At 36.1% G+C, this 21,399-nt stretch overlaps 2 protein-coding genes across 9 annotated transcripts; one reads left to right on the forward strand and one right to left on the reverse strand.

Moving 5' to 3' along the window:
• The first annotated feature begins 3,993 nt into the window (after positions 1-3,993).
• On the forward strand, positions 3,994-9,749 carry LOC112280226 (protease Do-like 9). 7 transcript variants are annotated; one of them, XR_016501942.1, is made up of 12 exons: positions 4,000-4,563; positions 4,988-5,065; positions 5,293-5,623; positions 6,030-6,229; positions 6,728-6,908; positions 7,124-7,315; positions 7,480-7,712; positions 7,947-8,048; positions 8,354-8,404; positions 8,584-8,688; positions 8,934-9,100; positions 9,249-9,749. XR_016501942.1 is itself a non-coding variant. In XM_090248459.1 (12 exons), the coding sequence occupies exons 1-11, from the start codon at positions 4,213-4,215 to the stop codon at positions 9,030-9,032; spliced, it is 1,923 nt and encodes a 640-aa protein (XP_090104585.1). In that variant the 5' UTR covers positions 4,000-4,212; the 3' UTR covers positions 9,033-9,046; positions 9,249-9,749. The 7 variants fall into 7 exon arrangements, 5 of the variants coding, with proteins under 5 accessions (XP_090104588.1, XP_090104586.1, XP_090104587.1 ...); XM_090248459.1 differs by having other exon boundaries at positions 8,934-9,046; XM_090248458.1 differs by having other exon boundaries at positions 8,934-9,028.
• A 3,472-nt stretch (positions 9,750-13,221) lies between these two features.
• Positions 13,222-15,045, reverse strand: LOC141045234 (uncharacterized). 2 transcript variants are annotated; one of them, XM_073533000.2, is made up of 3 exons: positions 14,656-15,045; positions 14,108-14,226; positions 13,222-13,900 (listed from the first exon to the last, which is right to left on the reverse strand). In XM_073533000.2, the coding sequence occupies exons 1-2, from the start codon at positions 14,862-14,864 to the stop codon at positions 14,112-14,114; spliced, it is 324 nt and encodes a 107-aa protein (XP_073389101.1). In that variant the 5' UTR covers positions 14,865-15,045; the 3' UTR covers positions 13,222-13,900; positions 14,108-14,111. The 2 variants fall into 2 exon arrangements, 1 of the variants encoding a protein (XP_073389101.1); XR_016501945.1 differs by having other exon boundaries at positions 13,224-13,900; positions 14,448-15,045.
• Between the last annotated feature and the right edge of the window lie 6,354 nt (positions 15,046-21,399).

The following is a 21,399-nucleotide window of genomic DNA, read 5'->3' on the forward strand; positions in this document are numbered from 1 at the left end:
AGTTTCTCTAAGACCAAACGAACGTACTTTTCATGCTCTTCCTCATTTTTGGAGAATATCAAAATATCATCCAAATAGATGACAACAAAATCATCAAGGTGCTCTTGGAAAATGTCATTCATCATATGTTGAAAGACCGCAGGAGCATTGGTAAGACCAAAGGGCATGACCTTATACTCAAAATGGCCATAGCTTGTACGAAATGTTGTCTTCCACTCATCTCCTTCCTTGATTCGTACGAGGTTGTAAGCTCCCCTTAGATCAATTTTTGTAAAGTTCCTTGCATGTCCAAGTTATTCTAATAGACGAGAAATCAAGGATAACGGGTAACGATTCTTCTTTGTTACCTTATTGAGGCCTCTATAGTCCACGCACATCCGCAATGAGCCATCTTTCTTCTTCACAAATAAGATGGATGCTCCAGTTGATGATTTTGAATGACGGATGAAGTTCTTGGCTAAATTCTCGTCGATGTACTTCCGTAACTCCGCCAACTCCGTCTGTGATAGATTGAAGATTGGGCCAAAAGACGGTTGTGCTCCTCCTGTAAGTCTATGGCCCAATCATATGGTCTGTGTTCCGATAGCATGTCGACATTTTTCTTTTGAAACACGTCTTTAAAATCCTTATATTGCTCCGGTATACTTGTTGTCGAGATCTTCTCCCCGGTAGTTGGAGCCGCATAAATGACAAATGGTGTGCGTTCCTTGGATGATCTTATAAATGCTCTTGCTCCAATGAATAGGGATTCCTCTATTCGAGGTTTTCTACTAGGCTTGCCTCTGGGTGGTTTTGTGGGAAAGGTCATCTTTCGAAACTTCCAATCTATGAATGAGTTATGCTTTTCCAACCAAGAAAGACCAAGAATAACAGGATTTGATGGGGTTCTAATAATATTGAAAATAGTATGACTACTATGGCCCTTAAACGTCACTTTTATAGGTTCTGATTCATGGGTGACACTTCCAGACAATAAAGGTCGCCCATCTATGACCTCAACGTGAACAGGTTTGGATTTTTTTATTAAAGGGATCTTATGATGCTTTGTAAATTCTTCATCTAAGAAACAAGCAGATGCTCTTGAATGTAATAATGCTAAGGTTCTCAATTTTTGAGGGCCAATAAGCAAAGGGATTGTAAAGCAAAGGGCAGGTTGAATGGAAAGAAAGGAACTTGGTTGTTATTGTGATATTTCACTATCCAGCTGCACGGTTCCTATTGTGGCTGGGCATCCTCGTTTTCCTGAATAAACGTGCCCCTAGTCTTGACACTACGTCGATTTTGCTTCTTGGAGCAGTTTCCAACTTTGTGGCCTTCTTCACCGCAATACAAGCATAGACCTTCCTCCATATGCCCCTTTTTTTCTTCTAAAGTAAGAGATTTGACACGTACCGCATCAATTTGCATGTCTTCTACCTCTGAATGTGAATTAACGCTGCTTGTGGATATAGTTGGGGCGTGGCGAACCGTAAGTTGTCTTGAACGTTGGTCTTAGCGGCGTTGGAATAGGTGATTATCGCACTTCACAGCTTGGCTAATAGCTTTGTTGAGCATTTGTGGATCAAGAAGAGTTAACAACAAATCCTTCGCATCATCCCTTAAATTCCAATAGAATTGACTCATCAACGCTTCTTTGTCGCAATTGATGTGGCATGCTAATTGCCTGAAGTCCGATGCATAGACTAATGTAGAGCGCATCCCTTGTCGTAGCAACCGGATCTTTGATGTAGTCCATCGAACCTTGTCGTGTTCACCAAATGCTTCCGCAAACGCCTCCAAAAAGGTTTCAAAGTTGTTTAGTATGGACGATGGTTTCTTAAACAAAGGAGCAAACCATGATAGAGCTTGTCTTGTAACTAAGGTTCCAACAAGCCCAACACTTGACTCCTCCGTTGGATAGCGTTCGGGTTGTAAAACTGTTATCAATCTGATTTGGTTGATGAATCCTCGAAACTTGAAACGCGTACCATCAAACTTATCTGGAAGGCTAACTCGGGGCTCTTTATGTTATAGAACCAACGGTGCTTGTTGAACCTGAGGTAAAGTTTCTTCTCTAAACGTAGAAGTTTGAGGCTGGTGCAACTTAGTTTGTGCCATCTCAGACGCTCCATCATTATGAAGCTTTGCCATGACTCCTTCAATCTCTGTAGTTCTTTGCGATAATGTAGCGAGGGCATTCATGATAGCATCCAACTTGGACTCCGAACTTTCCATCATACTAATGTCTTGGCCCCTGACCATTCTAAGAGAAGGATAGAAATGACTGTACAAGAAGACAATATTGGTTTAGAGGAGGGTACTCCGCAACCTCTAAAATGCCTTAAGAGCTTCAAGAAAAGGGGTAATCCACTCTCTCCAAGAAGAATAAGACTCCAATATTATAACAAAAGAAGTATCAGTTTAGAGGAGGGTAATCCGCAACCTCTAAAATGCTAGTATACTTCTAAGTAGAGGGGTAATCCACACTCTAACAAAGAAGAAACTAGCTCTAATATTTGAGGTGAGCGAAGTCTCGACAAGCTGTCACGGACACAGAAATACAAACTCGAGATCTAACAAGAAGTTCAAGAGGAACTGACAAGAACTAGATTAATCAGATGAGAACAACACCAGAGAGGTGAGCTAGAGCTCCAAGAAATGTGTTGTCGAGACTAAAGAACTCTTCAGCCTTGATTCCAATATATACTCCTATTTAGGAAGCTTCTCAAACAACTTCTACCAACTAAGAAGTTTCTAGAAGGTTCCAAAGACTTGCTTCTAGAAGGTTCTAGAAACTTATCTCTAGAAGGTTCTAAGGACTATGTCCCTAACATCTTCTACCAACTAAGAAGCTTCTAGAAGATTCTAGAGACTTGCTTCTAGAAGGTTCTAAAGATTATGTCCCTAATACTTAATACATTTTAAAAATAATTATATCAAATATAAGGACAAGATGATTAAGTCACTATAATTTTGAGTATGTCACAAATATTATATATATATATATATATATATATATACATATATATATTTAAAAAATAATAGAAAAATAAGGTTATATATATATATATATATATTTATCAAAGGGTTAAAAAAGCCTAAATTTCACATTTTGATTTTATGAAGTTATGTCTAATCTTCAATTCTTATGAATAATTTTAACACACATATATATATATATATATATATATATATATGATGGAAATTTTATTAAAAAAATATCATTAAATAGACATTTAAGAGTATTTTTGTGCTACAATTAAAATTATGTCATGAATATTATAATAATAATAATAATAGTATGACGCATGTTTTTTATTATACACATACAAGCAAATAAAAAAATTAAACTAAAATTATAGTAAATTGATTGAATAAGGTTTGTGGTTTTAATTATTTACTCAAAAGTAGAGTTATTTATTGCTTATTTATTCAATAAACATTGCCATATTTTATATGGTCCTATAGTTGTGCTCATGACAATCTAGTTCAGTATGATGAAAATAAAAAAGAAATAAGAGTTTTGTTTTGGATATTGATAAAACATTTATTTATCACTACCCAAAACATGTTGATGCACATTCTATATTGCAATGTGATTCATAAGAGAAGACAAATTACAGAGCTGATTGGATAATTAAACTTTACTTTTTAGACTGTATCTCTTATTCGAATGTTTCATTTAAATGTAGGTGTCGACACGGTTATGCATGAATATAGTGTTGGCCGAGTGTAGGCGGTGGTTTTGTTGGGGACAACAGTGTTTGTGTGTGTGTGTGTGGAGTGAAGTTAAGGGAGGGAGAGAGGGAAGCAGGGTGGGAGAATAGCTTCCTCAGCAGCATGGATGGAACAAGGAGAGGGGGGCATTCATGTTTTGAACGTGTGAAAAAGCAAAAGCACACGACACAAGGAAGGAAAGAAAGAAAAGGAAAAGGAAAAGAAGAGAGGCAGAGGAGGAAGCAGCTCGGACTCTGGATTAGGGTTGGGAACGCGGGACTCAATCCTTCTTTCTGTGTGCGCATGTGTGTATTCCTCTGTGCCTCTCTCTGCCTTCTCGTCCTCCATTGTCCCTCCCGCCCCGCAGCTCCACGGCCCCCCAACGGGTGGGTCTGTTCCTCCTTGGGGCCAACGGGTGGTTCAGGTCAGTGCTGCGCCTATCCTTTCTCTCCTTCCTTTCCCTCGCGAAGCATGCGTGGAGGCTAGAACGGTTCCTCTTCAACAATTTCTGGAGGTATGGAGGCACCCCCTCGCAAGCGGGGGCGACCGCCCAAGCATCCTAAAGTCGCCTCCAACGACTCTCCCAAGTCCCGTGCCAACTCCGCTTTCAATTCTGTCAAGTCTCCCTCCGCTTCTTCCCCTGCTGATGTAGAGATGGTGGACCGCGGTGTGGCCACTGTCGATTCAAAGTCGGTTCAGCGGGGCCGAAAGAAGTCCGCGGGGGACAAGGTGGAAGGGGCCGCTTCTGTCAAACCTAGTGGAGGAGGAGGAAGTCCCAGTGACCGGGAGCTGTCCAAGTCGGAGGCGGACGACGTTGAGTTGCTCCCCGAGAAATTGTCTAGCAGAAGAAATAAGAAGCAATCCCTGGTACATTAACACATCTCTTGCTTATCAATCTTCTACTCTTGGTCGTTCCATTCCCAACTTTTCGTGTTTGCCGTGGTCGAATTTGGCTTCGAAATTGTGGTATTTTTAAGAACAGGTAATTTCTCTGGATTTCCCTGACAGTGCGTCAGACTTTACGGTCATATGTGTAATGCCGTATAAACCTGCGTTCCTTCCAACATTTTCCCTTAATCGCTCTGAGTAATGCAATTTAATGGCCTTTTCGAAGAATGTGAGCGCATTCTTATGCACCGTGATTGAGGGTTTTGACAACGCATACTGCGTCAAGGGTTTAGGGTTTTAATCTCTGCGTGTGATGGTTGTGAACTTGGAGTTGCATCTTTCAAGGAACCTTCATTCCATTGTTTGATTTGCAACCTGAATCTGCAATTGTGTATCATTGTAGACCGAGAATGAAAATATCGTGGGTCATGAACATGTCCTCATTATTCTACCAAAGATATCAAGCTGGCAAAAATTTAAGGTGTAAAATCAGGAGCCCCCATTGTCATTGCTGCTTATGAACGTCACAGATGACTACGACAGCGATTGTAGAGATTTGCACTGAGACACAGAATTAGTATTCTCTTACAATTGAAAGCACCTTCCAATTTGCCAAAATGTTCGCAGTACGGAAGGATAAAGCTAGAGGGTTGTGTATGTTCGAAGTGTGTGTAGGGCTAACAAAAGTGTATACTGTGATATTGGCAGGCAAACCCAGGTTTGTTTTCAAACGACAACACCAGGGGACATGCCCCCTTGTTCGAGGACGGAACAGTCGGAAGCGAAGACGTGAAAGATGCACCTTTCATGGATGCTGTTGTGAAAGTATTTTGCGTGCATACGGAGCCCAATTTTTCACTTCCGTGGCAGAGAAAACGCCAATTTAGTTCGAACAGCAGTGGTTTTATCATCAAGGACCGTCGGGTTTTAACTAATGCGCATTCGGTGGAGCACCATACGCAAGTGAAGGTAAAGAAACGTGGCTCGGATACCAAGTACCTGGCCACGGTTCTTGCGATTGGTACCGAATGCGACATAGGTCAGTTTTTGCCTTCTCTACGAGCTCTACAATGAACCAATTTTGGCATGTGAAATAGCAGTCGTACCTATGTTGTGCACATCATGATGAACGCGTGTTGACGATTGTGAATCGTTATTCAGGGTTTACACGTGTTCGTATAGGATTGCAGCAGCAGTTTATTGGCTCTTTGCGACGCTTCGGACCTTGATACGTAGTGCTTTAAAATTTTCATGTCTTCTTGTCTATACACTTACTGGGGGGAGTTGGGCCTCCTGCTCTCATTGCTGGATGATCCTGATGAGCAGAAATAAGCTCCTCATCAGCACATGATGCCAGTTTCTTTGATATTGTGGAGTCAAGATATGTGTAAGAGAGAGTCAAAAGTGATAGATTTGTGTTTTGAACTGGGCTCCTGTGTGTACAGCTATGCTGACAGTGAGCAATGACGAGTTTTGGGAGGATGTGACGCCTGTGGACTTTGGATCTTTGCCTCGTCTGCAAGATGCGGTGACTGTAGTAGGCTATCCCATAGGCGGTGACACTATCTCGGTGACTAGTGGAGTGGTTTCACGCATTGAAGTTACATCATATGTTCATGGTGCGACAGAACTCCTTGGTGTGCAGGTTAGTCGTATTACCCTCGAATACGCATTGTCACAAGGTCGGAATTATTTACCCTCATTAATAGATTCTTGGTATTTCCACTTGAGCATCGGACTGTAGCTTGATTTTCTGATTACTGTTATTGCTCCTTCCAAGGCAGTAACAACCAGTTGCAGGCTGTTTTTTTTAATAAAGTAGGTATCTTTGTGAATGGCCTAGCTTCGGTGGACCGTTTAGTCTCGTTTATCTTCAGTATCGGGAAGTTTACTCTCTCTTGTCTTCGTACCTTTTGAGGTGCAAGGGTGTTCTGCGTCGTGTCGTTTAGTCTCCGTAGGGGTTGTGATGCATTCTATGCCTACTGTCCGCAGTTTCCTAGATGCTTGTTAGTGATAGCTCAGCACCATGTCTCACAGCAAATGCTGGTCATGCAATCTCGTTTTATTTTATGATTTTATTGTTCTCTCATGGACTTTGTGGGGAACTGTTCTTGGCTTAGCTGCTTTCGTGGTTAAATCGCAGATTGATGCTGCCATTAATGCTGGCAACTCTGGAGGCCCTGCTTTCAACGACAGAGGTGAATGTGTGGGAATCGCCTTTCAGTCCCTGAAGCACGAGGATGCTGAGAACATCGGATATGTTATACCCACCCCTGTTATTACTCACTTTATTACTGATTACGTCCGCAGCGGTGACTATACAGGTACGAGTATCCACTTTGGCGTTTACGCGTGGTGTGACATAAATTGGAATGTAGTTTTTGTGAGTGCAGGGCCATTGTGTTCTTTTGTTTCAACTCACCATGCTTGCCTCCGCAAACCTGAATGTTATAGTGAGGTTCTACAAGCTTGGGCTCCCCGATCTGGGCTGGTTTTATGATAGTTGCCCCACTACAGCGCGTACTTGTGAACTATGCAGGATTCCCCATTTTAGGTATTGAATGGCAAAAGATGGAAAATCCTGATCTCCGGAAGGCGCTGGGAATGAAGGGCATCCAGAAAGGCGTTCGTATACGACGTGTTGAGCCCACTGCACCTGCATATAAGTATTTGCAAGCTTCTGACATCCTTTTGAGTTTCGATGCCGAAGATATCGCAAACGATGGAACTGGTACAAACCCTTCGCTAAACGTCATTAAATCGTTAATGCATTCCTAAGTTCGGTGAGCCGTGGTCGACTTGATCTTTGCGCGTGTACATTGTGATTTTCAATATTGCAGATGAAGAGTATTCAAGCGTTGATGTATATGTGAATTTCTGTGTGTGCAAATGAAGTTCCCTTCAGGCATGGTGAACGAATTGGTTTTAGTTATCTGGTCTCTCAGAAATACACTGGTGAGAGGGCCAAAGTGAAGATTTTGAGAGATGGGAAAGTGAAGGAATTTGATATCGATCTGGCCACCCACAAACGACTCGTACCTGCACACATCAAGGGGAAGCCACCTTCGTACTACATATTGGCAGGCATCGTGTTTGCAGCGGTCTCCGTGCCTTATCTTCGCTCAGAGGTTCGTGAGCAGTGCGACCAGATATGTTTCTGGAATCTTTAAAATGCATAGGTCGTGATATCTTTAGTGTGTTTAGAGATCACTTTGGATGGTGTCTTGTGGGTGGTGTCACTATTATGGTATGGATTAGACTAATGCAAGTTCTTGTGGTGGTAGAGTTATATGTTTATATTTTTGTATTTTTTGAATTTTCTGGTAAGTTGACAACTGTTTTGTGCTTGAGGGGTGTGGCAGTATGGGAAGGACTATGATTATGATGCTCCTGTGAAACTGCTGGACAAGCTGCTTCATTCAATGTCTCAGTGCGATGACGAGCAACTCGTTGTCGTATCTCAGGTGATTTTAACTATATCCCCTTGCAGAATTCTTCAAATTTTTGTATGCTCTCTCGGTTGGTTATTCGGAGAGGGACCTCGGATGACTATTTATAGTGTTTGTTATGTTTTGTTCTTTGGATTGGGGTTTTCCATTAATGGTGGAGCTTCATAATAGTCTGGAAAGAGACATATTTCTGAGGTAATTCGGAAATAAAAGATGGTTGGCTTAATAGATAGGAAAATGTTTCCGTTTTTAGAAGTTTTACTGAGAAGATCGGTAGTGCCATGAGCTGATGAACTTTACGCTGGTGGTGCCAAAACCAGGTTCTGGTGGCGGATATCAACATTGGTTATGAAGACATTGTGAATACCCAGGTAGGTGCCCATTCCTTGTACATCTGTGATGGATTCTTGTACTGGCGTGGGGGCGGCAAGAGTGGCGATTTAAGCTGGAGCACTTATCCTGGGTGGATGCATCAGAATTTACGCCATTGTAAGGATGGAGACTGGTGTTCTGATGTTTTGTGGTGATCTTGTCTAATGTTCGTTGGCAGGTCATAGCTTTTAATGGAACACCTGTTAGGAATCTTAAGCATCTGGCAATCATGGTCGAGAAGTGTACGGATCCCTTTTTGCGGTTTGACCTTGAATATCAGCAGGTTAGTTTTCTGTATGCCAGACTATGCGTGTTGTCGTGGACAGATGCACTGTTGCTTTGGTAAGTGAGTTCGTTGCAAGGGTCATACACCTAAAGCTAAGGGAATAAGAATTCAGGGATTGTTTTTCTTCTGATATATCAACTCTTGTGACGTCGACATGCTGCTCAGATTTGAATTGATTTGAAAGGAGGTTACTAGCGTAAAGGATGGTGATGGATAAGCAGTGCCCATGTGGGTTTGTGCAGATCGTGGTTCTGGAAACCAATGCAGCCAAGGCTGCCACTCCAGAGATCCTTGCCACTCATTGTATACCATCAGCAATGTCTGATGACTTGAAAACGTAATGATCAGGAGTCAGGTTTGGTTGTCTGGTTCTCAACAACAAATATCTTCTGCATCGGGGAGGCGAAAGGCGCGTGTAGTTTATGTTTGGTGTTCATTATTTTGTAGCTCTGTTTTGAAGTTGCAGAGGATGTATCGACGCCTCACAATAGATCAGTATATGAAACTTAGAAGCGCCTGGGTCTGTATTGTTGTTGAATGCGCCAATGCTGTTACAGGTCGTGATTCTTCGAGAGGGAGCGATTCAACTTTTTTGCAGATAGAGGAGGAAAACAGAGAAGGATGTGATGTCTGTTCGCTGGGGTGGCCTCGGTGTTACTGGCCGATCGGAATACAGCAATGCAGAACATCTTTGACGTGTGGTTTCATGCTGGGAGTAGCTCCGAATAGTTAACGTTAGTCTTAGCGAAGCAGTTTAGGACGGTGACGTCTTGCCACAAATCTTTAACCTAGACATAAAACTCATTTGTGTGTCTTCGGTTATTTTTCTAGTTGATGACAAAATTGAGTTACGGTAAGCTTGGGAGGGGAAGTCTGATCCCTCGCTTGCGGTCATTTTGTCCCACATCAAGTTAAAAACAATAACTGATGAGGTGGAGTCGAAACAAACGCGCATGAGTAGTTTCTTTTAAGTTGAGATGGTTTAAAGTTGCACTTGGGTGACAACTTCCTAACTTTGCAATCCAATATACAATTTACTATGCGTTTTTTTTCTTAAATTTGAAGTCTAAATTGTCCGGAATGCATGAACTGAGTTCAAAGTGAGATCAAAGGTATCAGAGTCACATGTTCTGCTGCAGCTAGAATTATGCATGATTATGTTTGCAGATTTATTTGATACGATCTTCTACCTAGCACACATTTTTGGGTTGTAACTGGCTTGACCTGAAATTCCTGTTGCAGCAGTCGTATAATCAGTTGTTCATTACACCATTCTGTTCATCAATGGAGGTGTATCGGTGACCCGCAAGTTTCTAACATTTACAACCCAGTGGGATTTTACTCTTAAAACGAACTTTCTGATGTAAAGTAATTTAGACCTTATTTATGTAAAGATGCATCAAGCTTGAATGTCTGAGTGTCCGCAATGAATACATAACCATTTATTCATTCACTTGCACAAACCAGATGCATCTCCTTGAATAAAAATGCTTCAAAACAAAAACTTTGTAATTATTTATGCATTTTTAGTACAATCATCTACATTCACATCCATAATTAGTGCATATCAGACTGTTTGCAAGGTGCTTTTGGGACATGAGTGCTTGGTTAATAGTGCATTCTATGCTAATTGAGAATACACACTAATAATAAGCTATTTTGAATAGTGTGATACACACTATTCAAATTCACACTCAAATAGTATGTAGACCTTGCAGTGAGAGTGGGAATTGCAAGAAAGTGGTATCATACCTTTGATCAAAATTCATGACAAGTCTCCTTAATGTGGTTTTGGATTAGGAGGGGTTGTGGTAAACTAGATGTTTGTTTGATAGCAAACACACTAGCACTTGTAGATAATTGGGCACTAAAAATATGAAAGAGAGAAAACAAAAAAGAAAAATGGAAACAAAGAAAGAAAGGGAGTATAGTGCAGTCAAACACATCAAATTAGAGTAGAAATATAGCGAATGTAGTTGAGGAGAACAAAGTAAGATAGAGTGAGTGACTTGAGAGAGGATGCTATTGCAAATAGGATGAAACATAATAGAGTTGGATTCGGTGGAATAGTGGTGGTGGGGATGGCTAGATGGCCTGGTCCCTTTACTAATGCCTCCTCTTCTTCTTCCCATTTCCTCTAGTTCATGAATGTCCAAATTTCTCCTTTCAAAGAGTTGAAACCAAATAAATCTAAACAATAAAAGTAGCAGAAGTAAATAGTATGTATCACAGCCATAGATCCTATATCCTATGAATATTGTGTATCACACTAATTAAGAATACAAATTGTTCAAGTTTACACACTAATTACCAATATTGGTGTAGTTGTTGTGGATCAAACTCTACATTTGTATAATTGTGCATCATTTGAAGACACAAGATTTGTATTCAACTTCAACTGTTGAAAAATCTCTTTATAGTTTGATAAGCATGGTTGGTTTTTTTACAATTGTATTAAAGCACTTAGCTTTGTTGAGTATATGCCTTATATATCAAGTACTTATATATTTTAAATAATTAAAATTAATATATGAAAGCATTTCTTGAATAGAATAAGAAGAAAATTTTAAGAAATGATATTATTCATACCATGTAGGGAAAAAATGTATTCCATATAATGTTTTCCTCTTTTGATTTGCTTATTGATTTTTCGAACTTTAAAAGCAACCAAGTGGTTCATTTTAACCAATCTCAAGCTTTCAAAATTACGTTTTCTGCTAAGCTTGTACACCCCCTAATTCTCGATGTAGATTTCTTTTATTTACACAATAGTAAAAAGATGGCAGTAATTCATGGATTCTTCTTCGGGGTTTTGCTGAAGGCATGATACTTATTCATCCGAAAGTGTCCTTCCCACCGTTGAACATGCAAGGTCTGCACAAGTTGCTTGACATGCAGTGTCGAGAATCATCCCAGCCTGCTTTTTCTGCTCATATCCAGATGTGTTATTCACGAAATTGCAGCGTTTCACAGCCTGCAGCCATCTGCAAATACTGTAAGTTTTTACTTACAACTGGGGATGCTTCATGTGCAGCTCTTACGTAAACAATGATGTCCCCAGCGTCGCCTATTTCCAAGTCCTTCAAGGCTCAATGTTCTCTCACAGCTGTGCTCCTCTTGCTTGACAGGCTTGTCGACCGCTCCGGGACAAGACACTACGCTGCAGTGCGGTGCATGCATGATCACCCAGCGCACCCACCGTTGTGTCAGTTCCTGCTCCTTCATTCTCCGCAACTTTTGGCTCTGTTCACAGCCCTACCACACCCATCGGCACTTGTCAGGCTTGCAAAATGACGAATGGCGTATAACGCTCACGCCATAGGCGATGGCGCTGGCGCATATGCTCCTGGAAGCTGGATGGGTATCATGGCAATGTCCACATTGAGTAGTTTTAGGACCTTGACTACAGAATCCCATGGCCTTCAACGGATCAGAATCTTCAGAGCGCCACTCACAATCTCAAAGACCAGGTCCGCAGCTCGCACATTCACCGAGACCTTGTCCACCAGACCCAACACAATCATCTCAAGCAACACTATGCCGGGTTGGATCAGCTGTATACGGAGATCATCCACCTGCTCTCACAGCGCAGAGCAGATTGACGTCCCAATCGGCTTGATTGCGCTGAGGAGGGCATCTATCAATGTCATGACTACCCCCGAATGGCCACTACGACGTTGGTAACGACCAGCCAGACCAAGCCCTCCGACGTGGAGATAATAATGACAAAAGTTCACCGAACCAGTGCAGTATTGCTGCCCAGTGTGCCTCGGACCACTATTTCAACAGCTGTAACTGCGACCTTGCCCGCTTCCACCGAAAATGAGCTTGCGACCCAGTTCTGCTAAAACACCGTCCTGCAGTGGCTATGTAAAATGACGCTCCTGGAAGACCTAAGAGAGAACTTGCTACTATGCTTACTCGTGATCAATGCAAGCAAACCCAACCCCGGATGCAGTGCATACACAAGTTGAGGCGATCAGTAAAGGCCTGGTACCTTACAACTCTCCAAGGAACTCTGGTTGTAAAGTATTCGACCGATCCAGCACCTGAACGCTGGGTTTTAATCAATCCTTTTCTGGTCATTTTTCAGTAAGTTCATCACTTCAGTCTCATTCCACGGGCTATTGCATCAGCTGACTGAGATGGACGTTGTTAGACGATCACAACTCGACTTGCATAAGTTTGTTCGAGGGGTTCTCCAGGCACCCTCAAAGGGCACAACCGATGATCCAGGGGAGCCAAGCTGGCCCTCAGGTGATATATATATTTATGTGTGAAATGAACTTTTTTTTATTAAAAAAATATTTTGAAGTCTCCGTTTTTTAAAAGGTGTGGCTTGTTTATTTAAAATAGATGATGTTAAAATTTATAATTTTTTAAAGGTTTAGGGTTTGTAGAGATTGTGGGGAGTTTGTAGAGATTGTAAAAGAAAAATAAATAAATTTTGAAAGAAATGAAATTATCAAAGCTTTCCAATTCTGTTTACGAAGAACTTTGGAGTTGAAATTACAAACTTATATAGAAAAACAAATTGCACAGGGCGGTAGCATTGTAGAGGCCCATAACCTATTGAAGTTAATGAGGCTTACGCATCAATTAATCAACGAAAATACAAAACGTGTTTACAATTAGCTCTGCAATAGCACTGATCCACTGTAAAGCATCGTCTTCGAGACATGGCTAGCACAATGAAGGTGATCTCTACGCAAACAACAAGCAAACTTCTCTGTAAAAAAATGGCTTATCTTCTTTGTACACTAATATATATACATATACAGAGAGTTATGATTTACATTTTGATGTAGAAAGTTGAATGAACTTATTCATCCAATAAGTCATATACTCGAACAATACCAAGTGACCGACTGCCGGTGCACTGGTCAGCTGGGGCTAACCCCACGCTCAACCCTTTGTGCACCCCCCACAACAAACACACAGGATGACCACAGTAGATAAATTAAGACATGCCAAAGAAATATTAGCAACTTAAACAGATGACAATTTTTTGGATTTATGTTTATTTAGTTTCAACAATGGTGTTCGAAAAGCCAACCTTCAGCCTTTGCTCACAGCTAACGTTGCCCCTGAGAAGAGTAGGATGTGTGCCTGGCCACGATGAAGTATTTATGAGCTGTCAGGTTACCTGTTCTCAGAGTCCTTCTGACTTCGCCTTTGTTGCTGTCTTTGCTTCCATTTGGTCCAGTTTCTGCACACGTCCAGAAACCAGATTTTGAGTTCGGAAGTCTAACCCTGCAAGCATACAAACATACAGGACATCTGACAAGTGCATGCTGTAAAGTCGGGATATGGACCTAGGTTAAGGATTCATAGAATTTGAGGCACTCGTTATTTTGATGTGCCCACAAATTAGAGAAATTTAGAAAACATGAACCAGATGGGGATAGTTACATACTTCGCTACAGAAAACCCAAGAATACCAGCTGCGACGGTGCTGACCACCACGCAGATCCAGAACAAAACAAAGTACTATCTGCTAACTCCAAAAGTAGTTGCGCTTTTGTGAGTTGGGTTCTGCATCACAACAATTCATTCGTCAAAGCATGAAGACAAAATGGCAGCTTCACTAGAACCAAGCACCTGACATTTGACTAGTCAAGGAAATATCTATTACACAACAAGCAAAACGAAAATCGAGAAAGAGAATAGCCATTCAAAAGATCAATGTTGGGAGCCCAGAAATTTTTAGGAAACAACCAGTAAAAGGAGGAGCCTTCAATTTCCGATGAGCATACATAAAAATAGGTACTCGCTCAGAAGTCCTGACAACTGGATTTCCGGCAGAACTAGTCTGCAATACGCTCAAGGCTGTAATTTCTGCATTGAGTGGCAAAATGTTCTCTTTTTCGATCTGTATTAATGCAACACAGTGTCTAATTTCACCGATCGTGGAAATCTAAAGCAGACTACAATGCAAAGATGAATCTTTGGATATAAACTCACAAGTCTGCCTGGCGTATGCAAAGGAGTAGTACCAAGCAACCGACGTTTCTAAAATTCAAACCGTTGATTATTCCCGGAGACTGACCGGGTAACGACGCCCAAACAAAGCCTGCAAAAAGCATGTAAGACCTAGTCGGTAGGGGATGCAGCTGGTGATGCCCAGTTACAAGTGGCACAGGATGCTGTGATACTGCCAGATCGACATGCATTAACCTACCATTTCGCGACGCCGGATATTCCAGTGATTCTCAATCTCGGCCAGAACGAAAGGTACCTGTCCTCATCCGAGTGTCACTCAGAAGCTGGTAAAGCAACATGCTGAAAGCATTGTTGCTCAACTGCAACACATATACAAGTTTAAAACACAGAAGCAAAATTTTATAAAAACAGAAAGAGAGAGGGAGAGAAAGAGAATATGATGCATTAACCAGGAGGGGGACCACTGCAGTAATACTAACAATAATATTGGTTACCTTGCGCTTTGATAATGGAACTTGATCCTTAGTTGAACCCCATCCTCAAAAGGGCTTTGCGGATCAGAGCCCAGCTTAAGAATGCCTCCATTTACTGTTAAGGGGTAGAGAGGGTATCAATTGGTGTATAAACTTGACCAGGTCTGATTATTTGTTTTTCATCGCAAATAGTTGCTTATTCCAGTGAAAATACTTACTTTCCCCCCTAGAAGCAACAATATTCAAAGAACCGATTTATGTATATATATATATATATATATATAGAATAAACCAGCAATCACTGATGAAGTTATGGCACTATTTCATACCCACTAGCTTAAACATGGCCGAGTATCCAATTCACGATTGTCTTTAATTTTCACAATATGAATTTATAAATATTTTATATATATATTTTATATTTTATATTTTATATTTATATTTATATTTATATTTTTTTCTATAATATTTCTATTCAATGTAAACTCAAATAGGTGAATCGTGGACAAAGTAAAACTAAGTTATTTTTGAGTTGTAATATTTTGGATTATTCTGTAATAATTGATAACAATTCTCTATATGCTCTTAATGGTTTCATCTATTTTACTTTCTCTTTTATTAAGTTTTTGAAATAATTTTTTTTGAATTTTTTAATAAATCTGAAATTTTTAGGACAAAAACTATTTTATTCATACTTATTATAAATATATAAGTAAGATTTTTTTAATGATTCATTTATGTTCATATTGATGGGTTTTTTTAAAATATATTAAAAGTCAAGTAATCAAAAATCGTTAAATATTACATCTTTAAGTAGATATTACATTATTTAATAATAATCTTCAATATCTAAATTATAATTTTAAGGTAGGATTTCAAATTTATTACATATATTATTCTATCATAGCTTGATTATTCTTTTTACATACGTTAAGAATAATGTGTTTTTTTATAAAAAATTTAAATTTAATTATTATTTCAAAACAATATAAAATCGAATTTGATCAGTCAAATAGATATTTTAAAGAAAAGATGATTAATTTTTCAAAAAATGGTCTGTTAAAAGAGTTTAATAAAGAAAAAAAAACATTCCAAAACAATACAAGTTAGCACATTTACATATTAATATGATAGTAGAACTAAATATAAGTAGGTATAAATAAATCAAGATTTTCTTTTGTTTTGGAATGAATATTAAAGAAACTTAATAGATATAGATTAGATCTTTGAATATTTTTTGATGCATTATGTGATTATAAAGACTTCTACAAAAAGTTGTATATATTTAAGAAGCTTTATCAAAGCATCCTACAAATTTCATAATTGGTTTTCAAGCCTTGTATTATTTTTTATATTCCATTTGTTTTTCTTGTTTATTAGTATATAGAAGAATAACATTAAATAAATCTTTACTCTTATTACTACTTTTTTTTTTTTTTTTTTTTTTTTTTTTTTTTTTTTATATATATATATTAGTCTTGATTCAAGATTCTTTACTGCTTTGTCCTTGAAAATAGCTATTTTGGTATAATCTTATTTTGTTGGTATATTTCTTTTTGGTCTTTTTATTTTTATTTTTTTCATTTATGTATTAAAATTTTGCCTTATAACAAGTCTTTCCAGATTTAGGCCTAAAATAATATTTTTTATGAATATGATTATTAATGAAGATATATAAGAAATAACACTATTTTCTTAAAAAAACTCATTTCAAGAAAAAAATGATTATAGTTTCGTAATGAAAATTGAATAAATCTTTTACAAAAAATATCTATTATTTATAAGAATATTAAATTAATTATTACAAAGAGAATACAAGACCAAGAAAAGAACCAAATTGCAATAGGTAGAATTGGTCATGAGTTGCTACAAACAAAGAAATTATTTAAAATTCGAGTTTGATGATACATTATTCAAAACAAAATTAAATCAGAGTCTATTGAATAATTAATTCATTTGAGTTATTATAAAATTAAAATTTATTCAATTCATATTATAAAAAATATTGATAATTTTTTAAAGTAAGATCTATAAAATGGATTAAAAAAATAGTATGTCTCCATTCCATATCTAAAGTTCTTAATAAAATGATATAATATTTTTTTTTCTTCGAATTATAATAAATCCTATACAAAAAAAACCTTTCTTTTCTAGTAATCTATATAATATTTAATAAAAGAGATCTTTAATATCATTTTTATATATAAATATATTTCTTTTTAGATATAAATTTTATAGAGGTTTATCATTCAAAGTCATTATATACATTCATGTCATTAGCATTAATCATGCTTGATATCTCTCGTCTCTATTCTTGGAAGGATTTTGGCCTATCATATAACATAGTATTGCATGTAGTCTTCCATCACTTTTGAAGACATACATAATTAGAGATGTTATAATTCTTTGGTAGAAATGCTAAGTATATTTTCATGAAAAATAATGCATGAAGGCAAGGGAAGGGATTGAGAGGCATTAATAGCAAGGAGATGAGCAATGAAGTTAGGTAAATTATTGAGTCAACAATTTTGAGAAGTATTGAGTCATTTACAAGACTTTAATGAATACTTGGTTTAAAAAATTCAATACTTGAAGAAGGCTATTATATATTGTCATGTGATAATACAACTATATAGTGAAAAATAAAAATAAAAATATTATTATAGAATAACCTAGTAAAAAAATATAATAAAAAAATGAGGTTAAATAATAAAAATATAATAAAAGATTTAGTCTTAATGATTTTTTTTATAGGAGAAACTTCTATTTACTTAATAGAGGCATAAATAAGCCATGTCAAAGTAAATAAGATAAGAAATTAATATAAACATGTTTAAGAAAGAAATAACAAAAAATTAAAGAAAAATTATCTCAATTATCAAAAATTGATATCCAAAGAAGATCAATTGTCTACCTAGGTTGAAATCAGCCTTAAAGGCACAAAATTGCATACCTACAATGCCTTTGGAATTTTGTATTACAAATTAGAGAGTAGAATTTGAAAGGAGTAATAAAGAGAGATTTTTGAGTTTTGTTTTCAAATCATTTGGATTAATATTGAGACTTTAAAGGATTTTGAAAGTTAGTAATGTACTTAGTGGGTTTGAATTTTGAGAAATAAAAAAAAGTTTATAAATTTCAAGATTTAATAAGTTTCAAATGTATGTTTATAGATAAATATTAGAATTTTTTTTTGTTGTAATTGTTATGAATGTATGAAAAATTTGGGATCAATCAAGTAATTAGATTGAAGTATATGAGGATTTTTATAGGTTATGATCTTAGATAATTAAGTATTAGGATTAATAAAAGATTTTATAATTTGGAAATATTTTCTAATTTAATTGAGGCAAAAATTGGTGAAATCAATGTAGACTAAAATAACTACACACAATTCAAATTGTAGAATAATTGAATGGTTCAACAAGGAGAAATCTATATTAAAAGGTCAATTTTGAAGTTGAAGAAGGAGGGTGGCTAATGACCAAGAGGTTTGGAGATTTTTTTTTTCTATTGGTATGTTTGATCTTTTTGATTAAGATTTTACTAAAATTTTATTATGATTGATTTAAGATTTAGGATTTTATTAGGATTTCATTAGGATTTGAATTTGGATTTAATTAAGGTTCATTAAAGTTTTAATAAAGATTTTAATTAGTATTTGTTTTAGAATTTATTTAAAATTTATTTAGAATTTTTTTTAGTATTTAAAGGATTTCGTATTATTTCTTTAAAATTTTCTATTTCTAATAATTTTTTAAGATTATTATTTTTTTAAAAGTTTTATTTCTATATTTTTTTAAGATTTTTTTGTTATTTTTTTTTGGGATTAATTTATGACTTCTTTCCATTACTTTTGCAACTTCTTTTAAATTTATTTTGAATTGATTAAAATTTGATTAAGATTACAAAAAAAATTTAAGTTTTATTCAAGGTTATATTAAATTTGATAGGATTTTTTAAATTTTTTTACTTAACTTCCACAATTAGGTGCCTTATGCATTTTTAAACAAGATTATGTATAATATGACGTAAGTGGTGAATCGAATGTGAAAGCTTAAGATAGAAGTTCTTAGAATTTTTTTATTTTAATTTTTATTTAATAAAGAATGAGAGCAAGAGTTTTGAAAGAGCTATAGGAAGAACTTTAAGTAGAGCTTCTAATAGAGTTTCTACTGAAAGACAAGGTATGTACATAGATCCAATCATTGCATATTTTAAGCTTTTACATTATCTATGCAAGAACAACTAAGCAATGATTACAAGGAAGTTTTGGCAATTAAAGCATTGCAAGCAATGATTAATAAAATTGACGAATTTGATGGAAGAAACATTTCAAAGTATTTAAGACATAATATGCAAAAAAATGGAATTAAATCAGATTTTTGAAAAGAAGATTGAATTTTTTGAACTTGCCACAATATTAGAGATAAACAAACATGTTATATTAGTTATGAAGCATTATGGGAGTTTATGGGAGAAATTTTTATATACATTATAAGATGAATATTTCTTAGAAAATATTTATTGTATTATTAAAAAAATATTTTAAAAATGGATTGAGCAATCTAACAAGAATTTAGAAGCAAAAAAGCTATTAAAAGAATTTGAAATGAAGTATCAAAGGATATACTTGATTGAACTTCCTTGAGAAAGATTGAATTAATAGTCAATATTGATTTTATAGCTCAAAGTTGAAAATGCTTTGGCTTCAAAAAAATTATTCTTTGTTGATCAAAAAATGCATCTCCTTCTTTTGATACAAGCTAAGAACATCTAGAAAAGAAGTCTAACAAATCATATTATTTTTTGGATTGATAAGTGATCTTGAAATCAAATCTTAATAAAAATATGTTCCAATAAGCTTGGCAAAGATTCAAAACACATATTGATATGAAGTACTTAAGGTTCTTATGATTTGTATATATGGTGACATGATTCAAGGCACTATCAAGGTAGAGAGAATTTGCCTCAAGAAAGCAATGCACTCCTCGCTATCACTAATTATTCAATCAAGTCTTGAAATAAGAAAGACCAAGTTTATATATATATATATATATATATATATATATATATATATTTTACTTTTAAGAGTAATTATACCAAACATATAAGTCTTAAGTTTCCAAAAACTCCTAAAATATGATTAAAAACTCTAAATCCTTATATATCCTTATGAAATATTATTTTCAAACTTCAACAACTCATATCTCCCAATTAGACTAATAAAACACACTCAAATTTTATATAAAGTGTTAATGTACTTTTAAAAACTACCACATTAAATTTCAACCACAAATTCAATGCAAATCTTGAAATATTGCCAAAATCCTAATAGTAGCTTCAAACCTTCGTTTTTATACATTTATATCCAATTTTCTTCATATTTCATAAAATAACTACTTAAACACTACAAAATTTATATTTATAGATTTTTAATATATTAATTTATCTTCTTCAAAAGGTTTGAGCTTAAAATTCATCCGGAAACTCAAGATATGGCTCCAAGCATTACTATGAATAAAATCACTCACTTATTGTCTTTGATATATATGTATTGTCTTCAATGTTTTATAACTCCTTCATGTAAGCTTAGAAATTATTAAATAGTATATAAAAAGTGTAGTCTAAAAATTTCTCTCTCCAATCCTAATCACCAATCCTTTGTTGCTCTCCATAAGCATATGTTATGCTCCAAAGAGAGACAATAAATAAGAAATTGACACCTTAACTTTGAGCACCAATAACACCTTTATAAAAACTCCAAATAATACAAAATTTGCACCCAATCAATATCCAAAAACCTAAAATTGTTGATTGTAGCCTCTAAAGCTCAAATGAATTCGAAAGAAAAATCCTAATTCCTAATAAGACCTCAAGCAACCTCCTTGAAGTCCATTGGACATGGCCTTCAACCAATAGGGATGAAGATTTCCATCTTTGGCCTTCATCCAACCATGTCTTGCTTTCATCTCTGTCAATAAGCTTCTTACTAGTTTAGATTTTTAACTTTAGATTCTAATCTCCTCTCAAGGTTTTATACTAAACATTTAGGTCCTATGATTTTTTAAATGCCATAATAAAAATAGATTAAACTCAAAATAAAGTTTCTTAAATCCATTCTCTTCAAATTAATCTATTAACCATTATAATACACACAAAGACTTATAAATATATTATATGTTTTAATTAATTTTTACATACTATAAATAATTATAGTATAACAACGCCTTTTAGATAATAATGCCATTTTAAAAATGAATCAATAATTTCAAGAAGCTCTTTTTTATCG

Source organism: Physcomitrium patens, chromosome 3 (assembly GCF_059467195.1).
Source record: "Physcomitrium patens ecotype Gransden chromosome 3, ASM5946719v1, whole genome shotgun sequence".
Taxonomy (NCBI): domain Eukaryota; kingdom Viridiplantae; phylum Streptophyta; class Bryopsida; order Funariales; family Funariaceae; genus Physcomitrium; species Physcomitrium patens.